Source organism: Rhinatrema bivittatum, chromosome 3, assembly GCF_901001135.1.
Source record: "Rhinatrema bivittatum chromosome 3, aRhiBiv1.1, whole genome shotgun sequence".
Classification (NCBI taxonomy): domain Eukaryota; kingdom Metazoa; phylum Chordata; class Amphibia; order Gymnophiona; family Rhinatrematidae; genus Rhinatrema; species Rhinatrema bivittatum.
Genome location: NC_042617.1, coordinates 429,821,069 through 429,839,102, shown reverse-complemented (window position 1 = coordinate 429,839,102; position 18,034 = coordinate 429,821,069). Strand labels below are relative to the sequence as shown.

Genomic DNA, 18,034 nt, shown 5'->3' with positions numbered 1-18,034 from the left:
TTAAACAGTTAAAATAAAATATATGTTTTACTCCCTTTTATTTTAACTGTTTTATGTATTACATTGGCAGCACATGTAGCAATTGTCATGCCAACCATGTAATACATAAAACAATTGTCATGCCAATGTAATACATAAATCATGTTCCCTGAATATACATAGTTCAAAAACATAGAAATGACAACAGAAAAAGACTAAATGAGCCATCCAGTCTGCCCAGCAAGCTTAAGATAGTATCTGCTGTGCAGGTTACCCAAACGTTTATCAGTTTCCCAGACCGTAAAAGTCAGGGCCCTCATTGGTTGCTGTTTCAATCCAATTTCCCTTTACCCCCTTTGCCATGGAAGCAGAGAGCAATGTTGGAGTTGCATCAAAGGTAGCAAGCTTATTAAGGGTAGTAAAAGCTGCATCAGAAATATCCCCCCCCCCCCATGCTTATTTCCCAGACCATAAAAGTCGGGGGGCCCTCATTAGTTGCTGTCTAAATTAAATTCCCCTTTTCCTCCTGCTGGTGAAGCAGAGAGCAATGATAGAGTTGCATCAACAGTATGAAGGCTTACGGTTAAGGATAGTAATTGCTGCACCAGCAAGTTACCTCCAATCACTCATTTCTTCACTTCCATGCGCTAGCCTTTAGGGATCCACAGTGTTGATCCCATGCCCCTTTGAATTCTTTCACTGTTTTTGTCTTCACTACCTCCATCCAGAAGGGCATGCCAGGCATTCACCACCTCTCCGTGAAGAAATATTTCCTGACGTTGGTTCTGAGTCGTCTTCCCTGGAATTTCATTTTCTGACCTGTAGTTTTACTGATTTCTTTCCAATGAAAAAAGTTTGATGATTGTGCATCATTAAAACCTTTCAGGTATCTGAAGGCCTGTATCATATTTCCCCTGCACCGTTCCTCTTCCAGGATATACATATTCAGATCCTTCAGCCTCTCCTCAAAAGTCTTCTGATGCTGACTTCACACAGATGCATGACTCTGCACTTCTTGACATTGAAACCCAGCTGCCAAATCCTCCACCAGTCTTCAAGCTTTCTTAAATCACTTTCCATTTTCTCTACTCCTTCAGGCAAGTCCACTCTGTTGTATACCTTAGTATCATCCGCAAATAAACAAACTTTTCCTTTTTTCTCTTCCGCAATGTTGCTCTCAAAAATATTGAGCAGAATTTGTCCCAAACACAATCCCTGTGGCAGTCCACTTAACACCGTTCTTTCTTCAGCATAGGTTCCATTTACCATTATACGCTCCTGTCAGTTAACCAGTTTGCAATCCATGCCACTATCTTGGCACCCCACTCCCAAGCTTCTCATTTTGTTCAAGAATCTCCAGTGTGGGACCACACCAAAAGCTTTACTAAAATCCAAGTAAATCATATCGAGTGCTCTTCCCTGATCCAATTCTCTAGTCACTCAATTAAAAAAAAAAAAAAAAAATCAGATTTCTCTGAGAGGACCTTCCTCTGCGGAACACGTGCTGCCTCGGGTCAAGCAATCCACTGGATTGTGGATAGTTCAGTATCTCCTTTAGCAGAGTCTTCATTAATTTTCCCACCATCGAGGTGAGGCTAACCAGCCTGTAATTTCCAGCCTCCTCTCTGCTCATACACTTGTGAAGCGGGACCAACTCCGCTCTTCTCCAAATTCACAGCACCACTCTCTTTTTCAGGGATCTATTGAACAGCGATGGTCCTTTTCCAGGGTCTTCTTTAGTGAACACTGAACTGAAGTATTTGTTTAATATTTCCGCCATTTCTTTGTCTCTCTCCACACATCGATCTTTGCACCTTTCAATTTCACTATACCACTTTGGACCTTTCTCTGATATGTCTGAATAATGTTTTGTCACCTCGCTTTACCTCTTTGGCAAGGCTTTCTTCTGCCTGACCTTTTGCTTTCTTTATTTCTCTCAGTTTCACCAGATATTCTTCCCTGTGTTCCTCTTTTTGGGATCCTTTATACTTCAATACTGTTCTTTTTGCCTTTATTTTTTCAGCCACATCTTTTGAGGACCAGATTGGTTTCTTATTCTTTTCACTTTTGTTTACTTTTCTAACATAGATTTGTTGCCTTTGTAATTGCTCCTTTAAGTTTGGCCCACTTTTCCACCTCTCATTTTCTCCCAATTTTCTAGTTTTACCTCCAGGTACATCCCGATTTTGACAAAGTCCGTATTTTTGAAATTCATTACTCGGGTCCTCGTGTGACCTCTCCGTATCCTATTTACGATATCAAACCATACCGTTTGATGATCACTGGTGCTCAGGAGGGCACCCACCTGGACATTAGAGATATTATCCCTGTTAGTGAGCACTAGGTAGAGTATAACTCCCTCCATCGTGGGATCCATTACCATTTGTTTGAACAAAGTTCCTTACAGGGCATCCACTATCTCTCTACTTCTGGTAGATTCCGCAGAAGGGATACTCCAGTCTATGTCCGGCAGAATAAAATCTCCAATATGCAACACTGCTCCCCTTCTTATGAATGTCTACGACCAGATCTCTATCCAGTTTTTCTGTTTTAGTCCGAGGCCTGTAGACCACACCAGTAAAAATGGAAGAATTATCTTCAGTATTTTTTTTTTTAGGACTGTCACAATGGTTCTTCTCAACCTCACTTCCCTTGCAATTCAGTTGCTTGGATATTGTTTTTGACATAAAGAACTACTCCTCTCCCTTTTCTGTCCTTCCTTATCAAGTTATAGCCAGGGATGGCTGTATCCCAAATCATGAGACTAGGTGAACCAGATCTCTCTAACAGCAAATATGCCCAAGTACACTTCTTCTATTAAGGCCAGCAGGTCTGGAATTTTATTGCCCAGACTACAAGCATTTGTGGTCATAGCTTTCCAACTTTTCTCTCTAGGATTGCTGCTCTTCCTAGTCATCTTTTCTGCTATTTTGAGCTGATTGGAGAAGAAAACAAAATCAATTCCTGTATTGCGTGGGCGTGACATGGCAATTTCATTGGCCACCTACTGGCACCCCCACCTTCTAGTTTAATGCTCTGAATTTCTCACTTAGCATCCTCTTTCCGGCCAAGGACAAATGTAGACCATCCTTACGATATAACCTTTTACTGCTCTATAAATGGCCCCGGCCCCCAAAACCACTTTCTTTACACCATGTATTGAGCCAGACATTGAATTTATCTATATGGCAGAGCCTTTCCATGAACAGGTAATATTTCTGAAAAGGCAACGGTCTTCTCCATGTCACAATCTTCTTCCCTAGGTTTTGGAAAACACAAGGTTTCTGGCTGGAAAGCTGATGCTTCATGGTTTAAGACGGGCCAACCCTGACATAAAACTATCACTGGAGTCTCTGATACTGTCCTATAAAATAAGAAAAACACCAAACTATTTAAGCTGAGCCGGTTTTTCCTCACTGCAAGCAGCTGATAAACACTTGCAGGTAAATTTTAAAAGGGGCATGCGTGTGCTCATAAACATTTAAAATATCCCTGCTGCACATGTGTGCGCAGCCTTTACACGCATACTTGCACAAGTGACCATATGGGGGGGGGGGGGGTGGGGAGGAAAGGAGAGAGGGAGAAAGAGAAAGACTCTGTTAGAAGGTAATCTGGCACTCATATCTCCCACAGTAAAAGGGCCACTTTCACTCAGGGTGGGTTTTGGGGGAGGCGGCGGTGTTACAAGGGTCTACAGACCCTTGTGCCCTACATAAGAACATAAGAAATTGCCACGCTGGGTCAGACCAAGGGTCCATCAAGCCCAGCATCCTGTTTCCAACAGAGGCCAAACCAGGCCACAAGAACCTGGCAATTACCCAAACACTAAGAAGATCCCATGCTACTGATGCAATTAATAGCGGTGGCTATCCCCTAAGTAAACTTGATTAGTAGCCGTTAATGGACTTCTCCTCCAAGAATTTATCCAAACCTTTTTTGAACCCAGCTACACTAACTGCACACAGACCAATGCAACACCACCCACCCCAAAACCCACCCTGAGTTGAAAGTGCACCTCTTACTGTAGGAGATATATAGTGCCAGATTGTCTCTCTCTCTCTGGCTCAAAATCTCCAGACTTGCGCCTCATCAGGATCAGTAGTAAAGTTACGCAGGTAACGAAGCGTATCGCCATGTTCAGCCTTTGCAAAATTGGGGGTTACGTGTGTAAATCTTGGCCCCAGCCTGGAAGCCCATGCCCCGCCCCTTTTCTATCTCCTTATTCTTGACGTGCGCACAGGTATGTATGCATGTACTTCCAGGCTTCTTAAAATTCACGTTGCTCACGCGCGGTACACATACGCATGCATGGGGACACTTTTAAATCTGTTTGTGTTTTATTGCAGCAATAGTATTTGTCTTATTGTGGTTTTAGTACTTAATTCTTTCCAGAGAATATAATCACTATGAGAAGATGTCATGATTTAAAAGCAGTGTGGTTGTTTTTACCTGACATCATTACTTTTTTTTTGCCCATGTTAAATATGAAACCTCTTTTCGGACAGTCACAACAGCTACTTATGTGCAATAAGACTTTTTTTTTTTTAAACTGTTAGAGCTTATCTTTTCCTTCTGGCATGAAATGTTACAAGTTAAAAACAAGTTTAAAACTTGTAACAATACTGTAAACAATACTGTCTAGAAAACAATACTGTCTAGAAAAATAAAAGTAGGGAAATGAGAAATAAAACAGCAGCAAGAATGATCAGAGGTTGCTGGTCTCCATTCGCTGTCAATACTTGGGAGAAGCTCCTCTTGATTGGCATCAAGTCATGTGATGCAAAGGAACTATTCAGAATTCTTACCTTTGGATAAAATACTTATTTTCTAGATAGAATGATTACACAACATATAGACCAGACTTTAAAATCTATTTGCAAAGGAATGTAAAATTATCTTCTACCCTTTAATAGTATGTCATGGTTAGACACAACAGGATGGCATTGAAAAGACTGTTGAGAAATTAAGTCATTTGTTTTTATGTTTTAAAATGAAAGTTATTTTAAAAAGTCTCCTTTTTCATTTGATATTCTCTCTTGACTGTAATTAATTATTCCATCAGCAATTTCTACGTGCAAATTGTACGGCATGAAGAAAGCTATCATCATTCTGAAATGAACAAACAAAATGCTCAGGTATACCTGTCTTGCTCTATGAGAAGTCTCAATGCCATGCTTTCTTAGACAGCTTATCGCCCTTGCATCAGGGAAGCTCCCCACATTCCAGTCAGAAACAGCACCACTGTCTATCATCCACTGCAACACAAAACACAGATGACAATCTATATATTGGTAGTAAATTATGATACAGTACCTGCCTGGCAATATGATTCATGTTAATGCCATGTTTCCTCATGCAGGCCTGGCCTCGATAATCAGGAGGGTTTCCTATTTCATATGTAGATGTTGCTGCACTGTCTATCCTCCACTATAAAGAAAAAACAGATACACAATGGTACATCTTTGCAAAATGTATATAATATCCAACTTAACCAATATTTCAAAACCAATCAAAGTGTTATTTACGAGTCAGTGAGCTTCTCTTTTAGTCCATGGGTTTCTAGTCTATTCAAAACATGCCTTAGCCCCACACACTGACGACAGGTAGAATCCATGGCAAAAGCACCATGTACCGTCAATTGCAACTTCCATGGGTCTTGCCACTATTTTTTATCCTTCCCTCCCTAGCCCAACCATTGAAAGTGGTAGTCCTTCAGATGAGAAGTATGAAAAGTACTTCTGTCCAGAAAAAGAATATCCTCATGCAAAGTAGTAGATGTCACTGTTAAACACCCTCCCACTGTAGGCTGTGAATGTATCTGCAAAATCCCCATTGCCCTCTGATCTGAAGAGCAGATTTAGGAATCAAACTCAAATCTTCCATTCAGCAACATACAGCATTACTGCTGGGTCATTGAACCAGTCCCAAACAAAATGTAATCTATATTTCAAAAACTTTTTAAAACAGCAGTGTCACCTTCTCACGGCAATGATTACAAATTGCAATGAACAGGTGGACAGGTTTGAACAGGAAAGAGGAAGATACACCCCCAACCCCTTTTTTTTTTAATAGGATTGGAAAGTTAAAACTTGAAGCTCTAATTTTAATGAGAAATTGAAGGGGAAAGTCACAGCATGTCCATTTCCATCTCAATCATTCCTCTATAAATTTGCAGATGTTAATCTACTGACAGCAGAGTTGCTTACCTGTAACATGATGTTAGTCCTCACATATGGGTGACATCATCAGATGGAGCCCTGTCACAGAATACTTTTGTCAAAGTTTCTAGAACTTTGACTGGCACACTGAGCATGCCCAGCATGCCACTAACCCTGTGGCCACACGGGGTCCCCCCTTCAGTCTAGTTTGTAGCAAAAAGTACGAGTGAAAAATAAAATAAGAAAACAGTATCGAATCCAACTCCGTGGGGTGGCGGGCGGGTTTCGTGAGGACCAACATCCTGCTGTCCTGGGAGAACACCTGTTATAGGTAAGCAACTCTGGACAAGCAGGATGGTAGTCCTCACATATGGGTGAATATCAAGCTACAAGCTGACTCATAAAGAAGCAGGCCAACCAGCACCCAACATGTGCAACAGGAACAACAACTGGGGTGCTGTTGGCAATCATGAGGCAGCCTGAAATTCACAGCGGGTCAAGGTAGGACAAGTTGGGTTTTTACACTGGGAATAAGTTCTGTAGGATAGACTGGCCAAAGATGGAGTCTTGTCATCCAGTCTTGTGAAGACAGTAGTGGGCTGCGAAGTTGTGGAGCGAGTTCCACGTCGCAGCCCTGCAGACGTCGGCAATCTGTACTGAACGGTAGTGTGCTACTGACATTGTCATGGCCCTGAAGTGGAAGGCGTGTTTGCTGGTAGCAGAATGCAATGCAGTCTGCCAACCAGTTGGAGAGAGTCTGCTTGCCCACTGCAACTCCACGCTTGTTTTTGTCAAAAGAAACAAAGAGTTGGGTGGACTTTCTGTGGACTGCGGTGCGGTCTAAGTAAAATGCAAGCGCACGTTTACAGTCCAAGGTGTGAAGAGCTCGCTCACCCGGGTGAGTGTGAGGCCTTGGAAAGAAAGTGGGCAAGACAATAGATTGAATTAAGTGGAAATCCGTTACCACCTTAGGCAGGAATTTAGGGTGAATGTGGAGAACCACCTGGTCATGGAGGAACCTTGTATAGGGCGAGTATGTTACAAGGGCTTGCAACTCACTGATTCTGCGAGCAGATGTGATAGCTACCAGGAAAATTACTTTCCATGTAAGATATTTGAGTTTACAGGAGTGCAGGGGCTCAAAAGGAGGACGCATGAGCTGTGCGTACCACATTGAGGTCCAATGCACGAGCGGTGGTCGTAGAGGAGGTTTAAGTTGTAGTAAGCCTCTCATGAAGCGACCCACAAGGGGTTGAGCCATTATCGGGGCATCCCCTATTCCTTGATGGAAGCAGAGATGGCACTGAGATGTACTTGTATGGAGGAAGTCTGGAGACCAGATTCCGAGAGGTGCCAGAGATAGTTTAAGAGTTTCGATGTGGGGCAAGAAAAGGGATCAAAGCCTTTCTGTGTGCACCACAAGGTAAACCTCTTCCACTTAGAGCGATAAGACTTCCGTGTGGAAGGCTTTTGTGAAGCTACGAGGACTTGAGAGATGCTACTAGAAAGATTGAGGGGCTGTAGTATCAACCTTTCAACATCCAGGCTGTCAGGGACAGGATCTGGAGGTTTGGTGTGGCACAACTTGCCGTGATTCTGTGTTATGAGGTTGGGTGCCATGCCCAGGCGAATGGGTTCCTGGACAGATAGCACGAGAAGTATGGGAAACCAGGCTTGGCGTGGCCAATACGGGGCTATGAGTATCATTGAGCCTTGGTCCTGTTGTAGCTTCACGAGAGTCTTGCTTATTAGCGGAATCTGAGGGTACGCATATAGCAGGCCTGTGTACCAGGGGCGGGTAAAGGCATCCCTGTGTAGGGAGCAGGATCATTCCACTTTGCGGTTTTGATTGGACGGAAAGAGGTCGATGTCCGGCTGACCCCACCAGTGGAAGATCCTGCTTGCAACAAAGGGATCCAGAGACCACTCATGGGGCTGGAATGTCCGGCTGAGGCAGTCTGCTACTACATTCTGTGTGCCTGCCAGGAAAGTGGCGCGCAATAGTATTGAGTGTGACAGGGCTCAGGCCCAAATCTGCGCCGCCTCTTGGCAGAGCAGGTAAGAGCCCGTGCCCCCATTTGTTCAGGTATCACATTGCTATTTGGTTGTCTGTTTGAATCAAGATGACCTTGTTGGATAGGCAGTCCCTGAATGCATATAGGGCGTACCGCATCATTCGAAGCTCTTGAAAGTTGATCTGATAGGTCTCTTCGGCTTTTGTCCAAGTCCCTTGGGTTTGAAGGCCTTCAACATGGGCTCCCCAACCTAGGTTGGAGGCATCCATGGTTAAGGTCACCTAAGGAGCTGGTTGCTTGAAGGGAAGATCTGTTTGTAAGTTGGCCTTGTGCGTCCACCAAGTAAGGGACCGTAGAAGCTGGTTGGTTATGTGGACAAGGGATGAAAGAGGCTGAGTGGCTTGGTGCCACTGAGATTTTAGAGTCCATTGTGTCAGTCTCATGGCTAGGCATGCCATTGGGGTGACGTGGACTGTTGATGCCATATGGTCGAGCAACGAGAGTAATTGGCAAGCCGAGGCTGTTTGTCAATGGCGGATAGATCTGGCAAGATTGGACAGTGTGGTTGCGCGGTCGTTGGGCAAGAACCCCTTGGCCACTCTGGTATCCAGTCCTGCTCCTATAAAGGAGAGGAGAGATGGTGTCAAGTGGGATTTCTGGTAGTTGATCAGAAACCCCAGTGAGTGCAGAAGCTGTATAGTGAACCCAGGAAGTCGAGGGTTCCTTGTCTGGACTGGCTTTTTATGAGCCAGTGTTCTAGATATGGAAAGACATGGACGCCCTTGCGGCATAACTGTGCAGCCACGACTGCCTGCCTCACTCGGGGTGCAGAGGCTAAGCCGAGTGGCAGTACCTAGTATTGATAGTGCCTGTGACCCACTACAAATCGCAGGATGAGGAGGGAAGATTGCAATATGGGCATAAGCGTCTTGAAGGTCCAGAGAGCAGAGCCAATCCCCTTGTTGCAGGAGAGGGAGCATGGTGCCCAGGGACACCATTCTGAATCGTTCCTTGTAAAGAAATGTGTTTAAGGCACGGAGATCCAGAAGAGGCCAGAGGCCGCCGGTCTTTTTTGGGATTAAAAAAATACCAGGAGTCGAGGGAACCAGTTCTACGGCCCTTGCTGACAGAAGGGTTGAGAGCTCTGACTCGAGAAGTCCTTTGTGATCGTCCCAGCTCCACGCTGGAATGGGTGGGGAGTCCGAGGGTACAGTCTAAAAATTTTGACAGTAACCTTGGGATATGATGGACAGTACCCATTGGTCCGTGGTAATTGGGCACCAATTGGTTGCGAAGTGGCAGAGGCGGCCTCCCACTGGTGAATCGGGTTGTGGGATTTGGGGGGGGGGGGGGGGGGGGCTGCTGCTCTCTGGAAAAGAGTCAAAATCCAGTCACAGGACCAGCTTGTGGAGCTGGTTGGGCTTTAGGAGTTCTTGCTTGGCTTGCATGTCCTCTCTGAGGGGCTCGAGCTAGTCGGGCATAGGACATGGGAGGATAATACCTGCGTGGTCTGTAGAATTGCTTCCTGGTGACCCTATGTGTGCCCCTGCGGGCTACGGAGGGTATCTCAGATAACAGTTGAAAGCTGACGCAGGGTCTCATGATGATCCTTTAACTGGGCCACTGTGTCTTGAATCTGGTCTCTGAACAGGTTTTCTCCTGTACAAAGGAGATCTGCAAGTTCGTCCTGCACCTCTGGGCGTAGGTCTGAGGCCTTGAGCCAGGCCCAGCGTTTAGCACTGATGCCAGCTGCCGAGACTCTGGAGGCTGTTTCAAAAGAGTCGTAAGCAGCCCTAACCTCGTGTTTACCTGCTTCCAATCCTTTTTGTAGGATGGAGGTCAAGGTCTCTTGATGTTGCTGTGGTAGAGTCTCTGCGAATTCCTGGACCTGTTTCCAGAGATTCCTATTATATCGGGTCATGTACAATTGGTACGCTGATATTCGCACTATTAACATGGACCCTTGAAAGACTCTGTGCCCAATGCATCCAATGCCCTCTGTTCCTTTCCAGGAGGAGCAGAGGAGTATGGACGGGATCTTTTAGCCTTCTTTTGGGCTGATTCCACCACTACAGAATGGTGGGGCAACTGGCTTTTTTGAAAGCCTGGGGCTTGTTGGACCAGGTATGTAGCATCCGTCTTTCTGTTGACTGGAGATACAGTACCCGGATGGTCCCACAGACGGTGCAAGAGGTTAAGAAGAACTTCGTGTACTGGTATTGCCATTACCTCTTTTGGAGCATCTACAAACTGTAAGACCTCCAACATCTTGTGGCGAGCGTCTTCCTCCATTACCAAAGAAAATGGGGTTGTTTCAGACGTCTCCTTGACAAAGCTGGCAAAGGAGAGGTCTTCCAGAGGAAAACGACACCTTTCTTCCGGAGGTGAAGGCTCTGAGAGCAATTCATTGGAAGCTTATGAGGAATGGTCTGAGGATACATCCTCCCATGGATCATAGGGAATTTCTCCTTCTCCCGGTGGGCTTCCTGAGGGAGGAAGAATGCCAAAGCCGAGAGGGAATCGATGGAGCCAGGACCGGCCTCGAAGGAGGCAGTGCTGGCATTGAGGGCACCAAAGTAGATGAGGTGCGCTTAGGCACCGACAGCCCCGATGGTCCTGGAACGAGTTCCGGCATCGGCGGTTCCCATGCAGGGATCGAGCCAGAAGTCGCCTCTTCCTCCTCCGAGGAACCCAGTATGGGAATCGGAATTTGTGGAGGCCTCGATGGTCGACTTGGTGCCAGCGTGTCCGGTGGCACGGATTAGGGTGTTCAAGCATTTGAAGAGTGGTGCAAACATAGAGAGCACTGGTTCCGGTATGTGGGCCAGTGCCGGCGGCGACTGGAAGTCCCGAAGGGCATTCAGCACTGCCAGTTGGACTAGTCTGTCCAACTGCGCCTGGGGTAGGAGGCAGGCTAGGCATTACTGGAGCCTCCACAGGAGTCTGTGGAGGCTCAGTATCCAGCACCCATATCAGTGGGGAATGCCTCAGGGTCCCGGGTCCAGAGGAGGATGGGGGCTCCTCTCCCCGGGCCCTCTTCGCAGGCGGCTCGGTGGAAGTAGATGCTGCTGCGGTATCGGTGCTGGTAGCGGGAAGGGAAGGAAGTCTGTGCCGGTGCCAGTGTTTCCTCGCGGTGATCGGCCCAGAGGATGATAACGCCGACGTCTTCGAAGGGGTCGGTGACAGACGGTCACCCGCGCCATAGTATTCCTGGCGGGGCATCTCCGAAGTAGATAGACCCTCTCTGGTCGGCACAACTTGTACTGGTGTCGATGGAGCAGAACATTTTGAAGCAAACAAATGCATCTTCTCCAGTCGAGCTCGCCGGCCTTTGGGGGTCATTTGTGCGCAACTGGGGCAGCGTCGGACGTCGTGTGAGGGCCCTAGGCACAAAATACAAACACTGTGCGGGTCCATTATGGACATAGTCCTCGGACACTCGGGGGATTTTCTAAACCTGGTCGCCATGTCGAAAAAAAATGGCGCGCGGTCGGTGACAGTCTGGGACAGGGAGGTATGCCACCAGGAACCAACCGCAAATCGCGGGAAAAGCACTTACAGAGCGTCAGAGGGAACGGAGCGCGATGGGGGACCCCGGTGAGGGTGAAAAGTGTGAGGAAATTTCTCATAGAGCTCCTAACCACGAGGCAACTTGCTGCGTGGAAAAAAAAGAGACTGAAGGGGGACCACATGTGACCACAGGGTTAGTGGCATGCTGGGCATGCTCAGTGTGCCAGTCAAAGTTCTAGAAACTTTGACAAAAGTATTCCGTGACAGGGCTCCATCTGATGATGTCACCCATATGTGAGGACTACCATCCTGCTTGTCCTGGGAGAATGGAAGTTTTTTTAAACCATTATAACATATTAACAAAATGAATAAGTTATATGAATACACAAAATTCAAACTTATCTTATAACTGAAATAATTAAAAAAAGATTTTTATGAGTGCACCTTAAGAATTCTGTTCTCTTTTGCATACTGTTTTTCAAGAAGCTATATTTAAATTGTTTTCAAATGTTCACCTTCCAACAGATGCCAAAGCAATTTACAATAAAATTATATAATTTAAAACAAAATGAAAACACACAAATAAATAAAAACAGCTAATACTCAATCTTGACATCGAACTTTACGATACCCACGTCAAAGTCCTCTTTAACCCTCCCCACCATAATTCATCAATCATAAAATCACATTACCCAAAGCACAGAAAACTGTGTTGTCAGTTTATATTCAAATGTACACCTTTCCAGAGATCTTTCTCCTCTTCACTCCATAGCCTAATTTACCATTTATTTCTTTCCTGCTGCTGAAAAAAATTTCAGCATTCCTGAAGTTCCATTTGTCAAACAAATGTTTGGTAGCATTTTTATATAATTCTTTATTTTTCAAATTTTTGAAAATATACCCAATATATTAAACTTGTACAGAAAAGAAGCTGTTGTCATTGAAAGTAAAATAATACAAGAAAATAACAATTAGTATTAGGTGCAAAATGACCAACAACAAAATTATAAGAATTTGAGAGAGGGAAAGGAAGAAAGAAATAAAGAGCATCCAATATAAGCAAATTTCTATATTACATATCAGGTCGCTACACACTAGTACTAAGCCTATATTCTACATAGCTGAAGCAGTAGTAGGATTTTCCCGGGATAATGACCGTAAAAAAGCTCTGAGCTGGTCTGGTTCTAAGTATACATATTGTACATTCCTGTATCTTATACAACATTTTGCTGGATATTTTAACACAAAGCTTGCACCAAGCTGTATAACCTCTGATCTCATTAGTAAGAATTCCTTACGTCTCATCTGAGCTACTTTTATAACGTCCGGGTAAATTTTAAATGAGACAAAGTCTATTTCTTTGTTAGATTTGTTTGCTCAGTGGACAATCTGACACAGTTGCGAGAATTACTAGGCTGAAATGACGCTGGATGATCAGCTCTTCTTTTTTGATTAGGTCATTTGGCAGCAGTTTAAGAGCACTTACATCATGACTAGGATCCCAGGTCGTTTCTATAGTGCTCTGGGTATGAGCAAAGTCCCTAAAATCTAAAAATGGATGAGCAAAAATGCAAAATATGCGAACTGTCGAAGTAGAGGCAGTGATGTCTAAATTTAAATCCTCTTTATCCATTAGATCAGTGGTTCTCAACCAGTGTGTCGCCAAGAACACGGAGGTGTGTCGCCACACTTCCCGGTCCCCCGCTGACCCAGCTACTCCCCGGTCCTCCTCCGCCCGGGCGGAACGCGGCAGGACAGCTGGAGTCAGCGAATCGGCACGGCATGGTCTCTTCTTCCCGCCCCCTCCCCCCGCGGCCCAGAAGAGGAAGTGGTGAGCAGCGGGTGCGTGCACGGGAAGAAGAGACCATGCTAGTGTGGTCAGTGTCGGCCCGAAGAACAGAAGAGAGGTGCGGTCTGAAGAATGTGCAGCGCGGCTTGGAGGAAAATGAAGAAGAGCGTCAACCCCCGCGGCCGATGGGACTCCTCCTCCGCGAGGGCTGAAAATGAAGGAGGTTAGGGTTGGGAGGAGGCTGCTGCTGCCGCTAGTTCCGGGGGGGGGGGGGGCCAGAGAGTGAATGAATGAATGAATGAATGAGCAAGGAAGCATGTGTGTGATTGAGAGCCTGTGTATGTGAAAGAGAGTATGTCTGTGATTGAGAGCCTGCCTTTGAGAGAGAGCATGAATGTAAGTTTACAATTGGGAACCTATATGTGTAAGTTTGTGATTGAAAACCTGTTTGTGTGAAAGAGTATGTGTATGATGGAGATCCTTTGTGCGTGAGAGAGATCATGTGTATGTATGATGTATGGTTAAGAGCCTGTGTGTATAAGTAAGAGACACCATGTGTGTCTGTATAAGATTGAGAGCTGGTTTAGGTGAGGGAGCATGTGAGTATGTGATTGAGAGCCTGTGTGTAAATGAGAGAGAGAGCATGTTTGTAAGCATGTGAGAGTCTGTGTGTGAGAGAAAAAGACAGCATATATGTGTGTGATTGAAAGCCTGTGTGTGTAAGCGTGAAAAGATAGACAGCATGTGTGTAAATGTATAATTAAGAGCCTATATAAGTGAGAGAAAAAGCATGTATATATGTGAGTGACTGAGAACATGTGTGTATAGGTGTGTAACTGAGAGCCAGTGTGAGAGAGAGCGCTGGTATGTGACTCAGAGAGAGAGGAGAAAGTTCCAAGCAAACCACCCCTCCTGCTAATTCAAAACAATCTCAGGACACCTGGATATCAAACATTTCCAGGTAAGCACAGCAAAAACATTTCTGTATCCTTATTTTTCATTACCGGGTCTTTGTGTCTGCTATTTTGAAATATTTTATTGGTATCTAGAAATTTTTTATATGAGTTTTTAATTATTGGATATTCCACTCATCAGCTGTTTCGAAATAATCTCTTATTTTTGTTAGTATGGTTTTACAGCTACTGATTTTATATTTCTTGATTTGTTTTATAAGGATGGGTGATGTTTCTTTTTACCTTTATTACGCTGCATACACAGACTCTGGCTTGTTGCAGTTTCCAATTCAGTTTTTTCTGCATGCTTCTAGTTATGCGTTTTGGTCTCTTTATTCTTTGTTAGGTGAGGGTCAGCTCATGTGACTCAGGTGAGGTTTTCTGCTGGCATGTAGTTTCTGTGTAGGGCCCTATAGCAACCTGACCTGGTCCGTTTTCCTAATAGAAGATGTATTGGTGTCTTAAGGCCTGGTATAATATTTCAGTGTTGCCTTTTCTTAGGTAAGGTGGTTACTGTTTAAGTGCTGGAAATTGGTGCTGTTTTGGTGTGGGATGTTTACTATTTATGCAATTTCTGTTCAGACAGAATATATATCTTTTTCTTGTGTCATTTTAAACAATAAAAATAATTACCGGACCTTTACTTTTTATTTCCGCCGTGAATTGTAATGAGCAGTGTGTCACACATGTGAGTGTGGCCTGTCCAGTGTGTCACGATGGGAAAAAAGTTGAGAACCACTGCATTAGATAAATGCCCTTTCTGGATCTTATATAGATTGCATGATGCTTTCCTAGAAGTATTAACTAAGATCAAGAACCTTTTTTTAAGAGAAAGAGTTGCTCCTGATCTTTTGAAGAGGATTAATAAGACCTGTTTTTAAAAAAGGGAAATTTTCTAGTTGATCAATTGCCTGGCTATAGGCCTATTTCAAATGTATCCACAATCAGAAATGTGGAATTTTAGAAGGCCCAGTTTAGCCAATATTTTGTTTTTCACAGCATAGCTAACATCTGCTCAGGTTTCATAGGTATAAGCCAGAATATACTGTATTTGCTCTGACCGGAAATGCCCTTAGAAATGAAGAAATTGTCTATATGTTTTAGGTAGTTACAGCCAGTCCAGACTGGATATTGTTTTTCACTAGACGTAATGTTTTTTGCTAGAAACAGTTATGTAGGAATATGCTAACACTCTAAAGTATTAGAAACAAATGAGCAATTGTATACTAATTAATCAATGCTGATTATTAATGAATGGTCTGAAGTTATATAATGCTTTCTACTTCATTAAAGTGGCAGAAAGACTACTTTGTGCTATCTCTTATGCATAATAAAAGATTTTTGGGAATCCACTTAGTACATTGGCAAGGAGAGGAAGCGTTTATCAAGTTCAGGTGAGCATTTTCTTTTGTTGCATTTTTTCCTGTGCCACCTGAATTGCTGATCTCTCCTTTGCTGTTTAGCCTTTGGCCACCCTCTGCAATAATCTTCTTCCTTAAATACAGGTTCACACTTTTCCTACCTCTCTCTCCTCTGGGATGTGTGATCCCTCTTGGGTTATTTACTTTTATTTCTCCTGCTTTTGGGCACTGGCCTCATCTTCCCATTCCTCCAATGAGTCCATTTTTTCTCTGTCTGCATTGCCTGGCTTCAGACCTTTGGTCCTCATCCAGTGCAAAGAGCTTCTAGTGACTTAACAGTTAATAGGAGAACACCACTAGTACGAGATACAAGATTTAGGGTGGGGAAAAAGTGACAAGGCTTGAATATATATGGAGTAGACACAGAAAATTACTCACATATTTGGTTTATCTAATGTAACATCTAGCAGTATATTCTTCCTATAACTGAGCTACCTTCTAAATAAACAAAAATCCAGATGTATGACTTCCTATGTTTTTTAATGTGCCATCAATTACATTAAGTTCACTGAAAGCATAGCATAAATCAGAAAAAAGTTATCTTTTCCCATAAACACTTAATATAAAAAAAACAATGTAATGCATCTATTTAAATAAATCTCAACACTAATTTACTGTCTCAAGATAAGGAAAACCACAAAACCCAATCAACAGATATGTCATTATCCCAGGACAAGCAGGATGCTATTCCTCACATATGGGTGACGTCACTGACTGAGCGCTATCGCGGGAAAAACGTCTGTCAAAGTTTCTAGAAACTTTTGACTGGCAGCCTGAGGTTACTGAGCATGCCCAGCATGCCATGATATTCTCTGCCACAGGGGTCTCACTCCAGTCTTCGTTTTTCCGTGCTGCCATTAGCATCGCGGTGACAGGAGCCCTGTGAGATTTCTCACAATTTTGACTAAAAAAGTCACGTTAAATTCTCATTTTTTTCCCACATCGGGTCTCACTTCACCTTTGTCACTGGACGGTGACAAAACTTTACACGATTTCTCTTTTCTCATTGATTCAATTTCTCACAGAATTTTTCATCGTTGGCTGTCAATATAAACATGGCCTCCGGTTTCAAAAAATGCCCTGCCTGCAACCGGACCATGTCAGTGACTGATCCACATCTGGAATGTGTGATCTGCTTGGGAGAAAAGCACGAAATATCTTCATGCCAACAATGCCAGGAGATGACCCCAAAGGGTCGGAAGCTACGACAGGAAAAGATGGCCCATCTTTTCCATCTTCAGTTGGTACCATCACCATCTACTTCGACGAAGTCTTCTCCCGCAGGAGTCACTAAAAAAACCTCCTGCTTAAAAAACAACACCTCAAAGGATCCGGGGACGCTTTATCACCAACCCGTCCACGTCATCGACCAGGTCAGTCGAGGCACCAAAGCCTAAACACAAGCATCGACATTGTAGATCCGCGTCATCCCCGTCGTTTCCGCCACCGGCAGAACCGTCCGCAAAGCGGCATAAATCCACCGATGCTCCGCCAACCTCGGTGTCTGCGGTGCCATCGACTACGCCATCGACGCCGATGCCTGCGTCGACTACTCCAGACCTAACCGTCCTCATCAGACAGATCGTGATGGAAGCTTTACACGCACAAGTTCCGGCGACATCGCTGATGCCGGTGGTCACACCGATGCCGGTAATGGAGCCGAAATCCTCGATCACATCAATGCCACAAACCACCTCCATTCCGATGCCGTCTTCGACGACAACCTCATTGGAACTCATCGGTACCTTTCTTGATGACAGAACTTCCATCGATGCCAAGTTCGTCGGTGCCACCGACAGCTTCAGTTCCCACTCCCGCATCGATGTTTTCATTTCTATCTCCATCTACATCGCCTGTTCCATCAACGTCACAATCGATGTCCATGCACACTATGGCACCCACCATGCCTCCACTTAGGATACCACCGGTATCCTTCTCCAGGGTCCTCCTTAGTGAACACAGAACAGATGTATTTGTTTAATATTTCTGCCATTTCTTCGTCACTCTCCACACATTGATCCTTTCCACCTTTCAATTTCACTATACTACTTTGAACTTTTCTCTTTTCACTGATGTATCTGAAAAAAGTTTTGTCACCTCTCTTTACCTCCTTGGCAATCCTCTCTTCTGCTTGACTTTTTGCTCTCTTGATTAATTTATTCGTCTCCCTCAGTTCTACCAGATATTCTTCTTTGTGCTCCTCCCTTTG

At 44.4% G+C, this 18,034-nt stretch overlaps 1 protein-coding gene across 2 annotated transcripts in view; it reads right to left on the bottom strand.

Moving 5' to 3' along the window:
- Nucleotides 1-18,034, bottom strand: part of ACP1 (acid phosphatase 1) — a 168,694-nt gene that overhangs the window by 79,407 nt on the left and 71,253 nt on the right. Inside the window, exon 3 of one of the 2 annotated variants that reach the window (XM_029595779.1) lies at nt 5,293-5,406. In XM_029595779.1, the coding sequence (XP_029451639.1) occupies nt 5,293-5,406 (114 nt within the window). Of the gene's footprint in view, nt 1-5,120; nt 5,235-5,292; nt 5,407-18,034 lie in introns of both variants that reach the window. The other variant, XM_029595778.1, reaches the window with a different exon arrangement.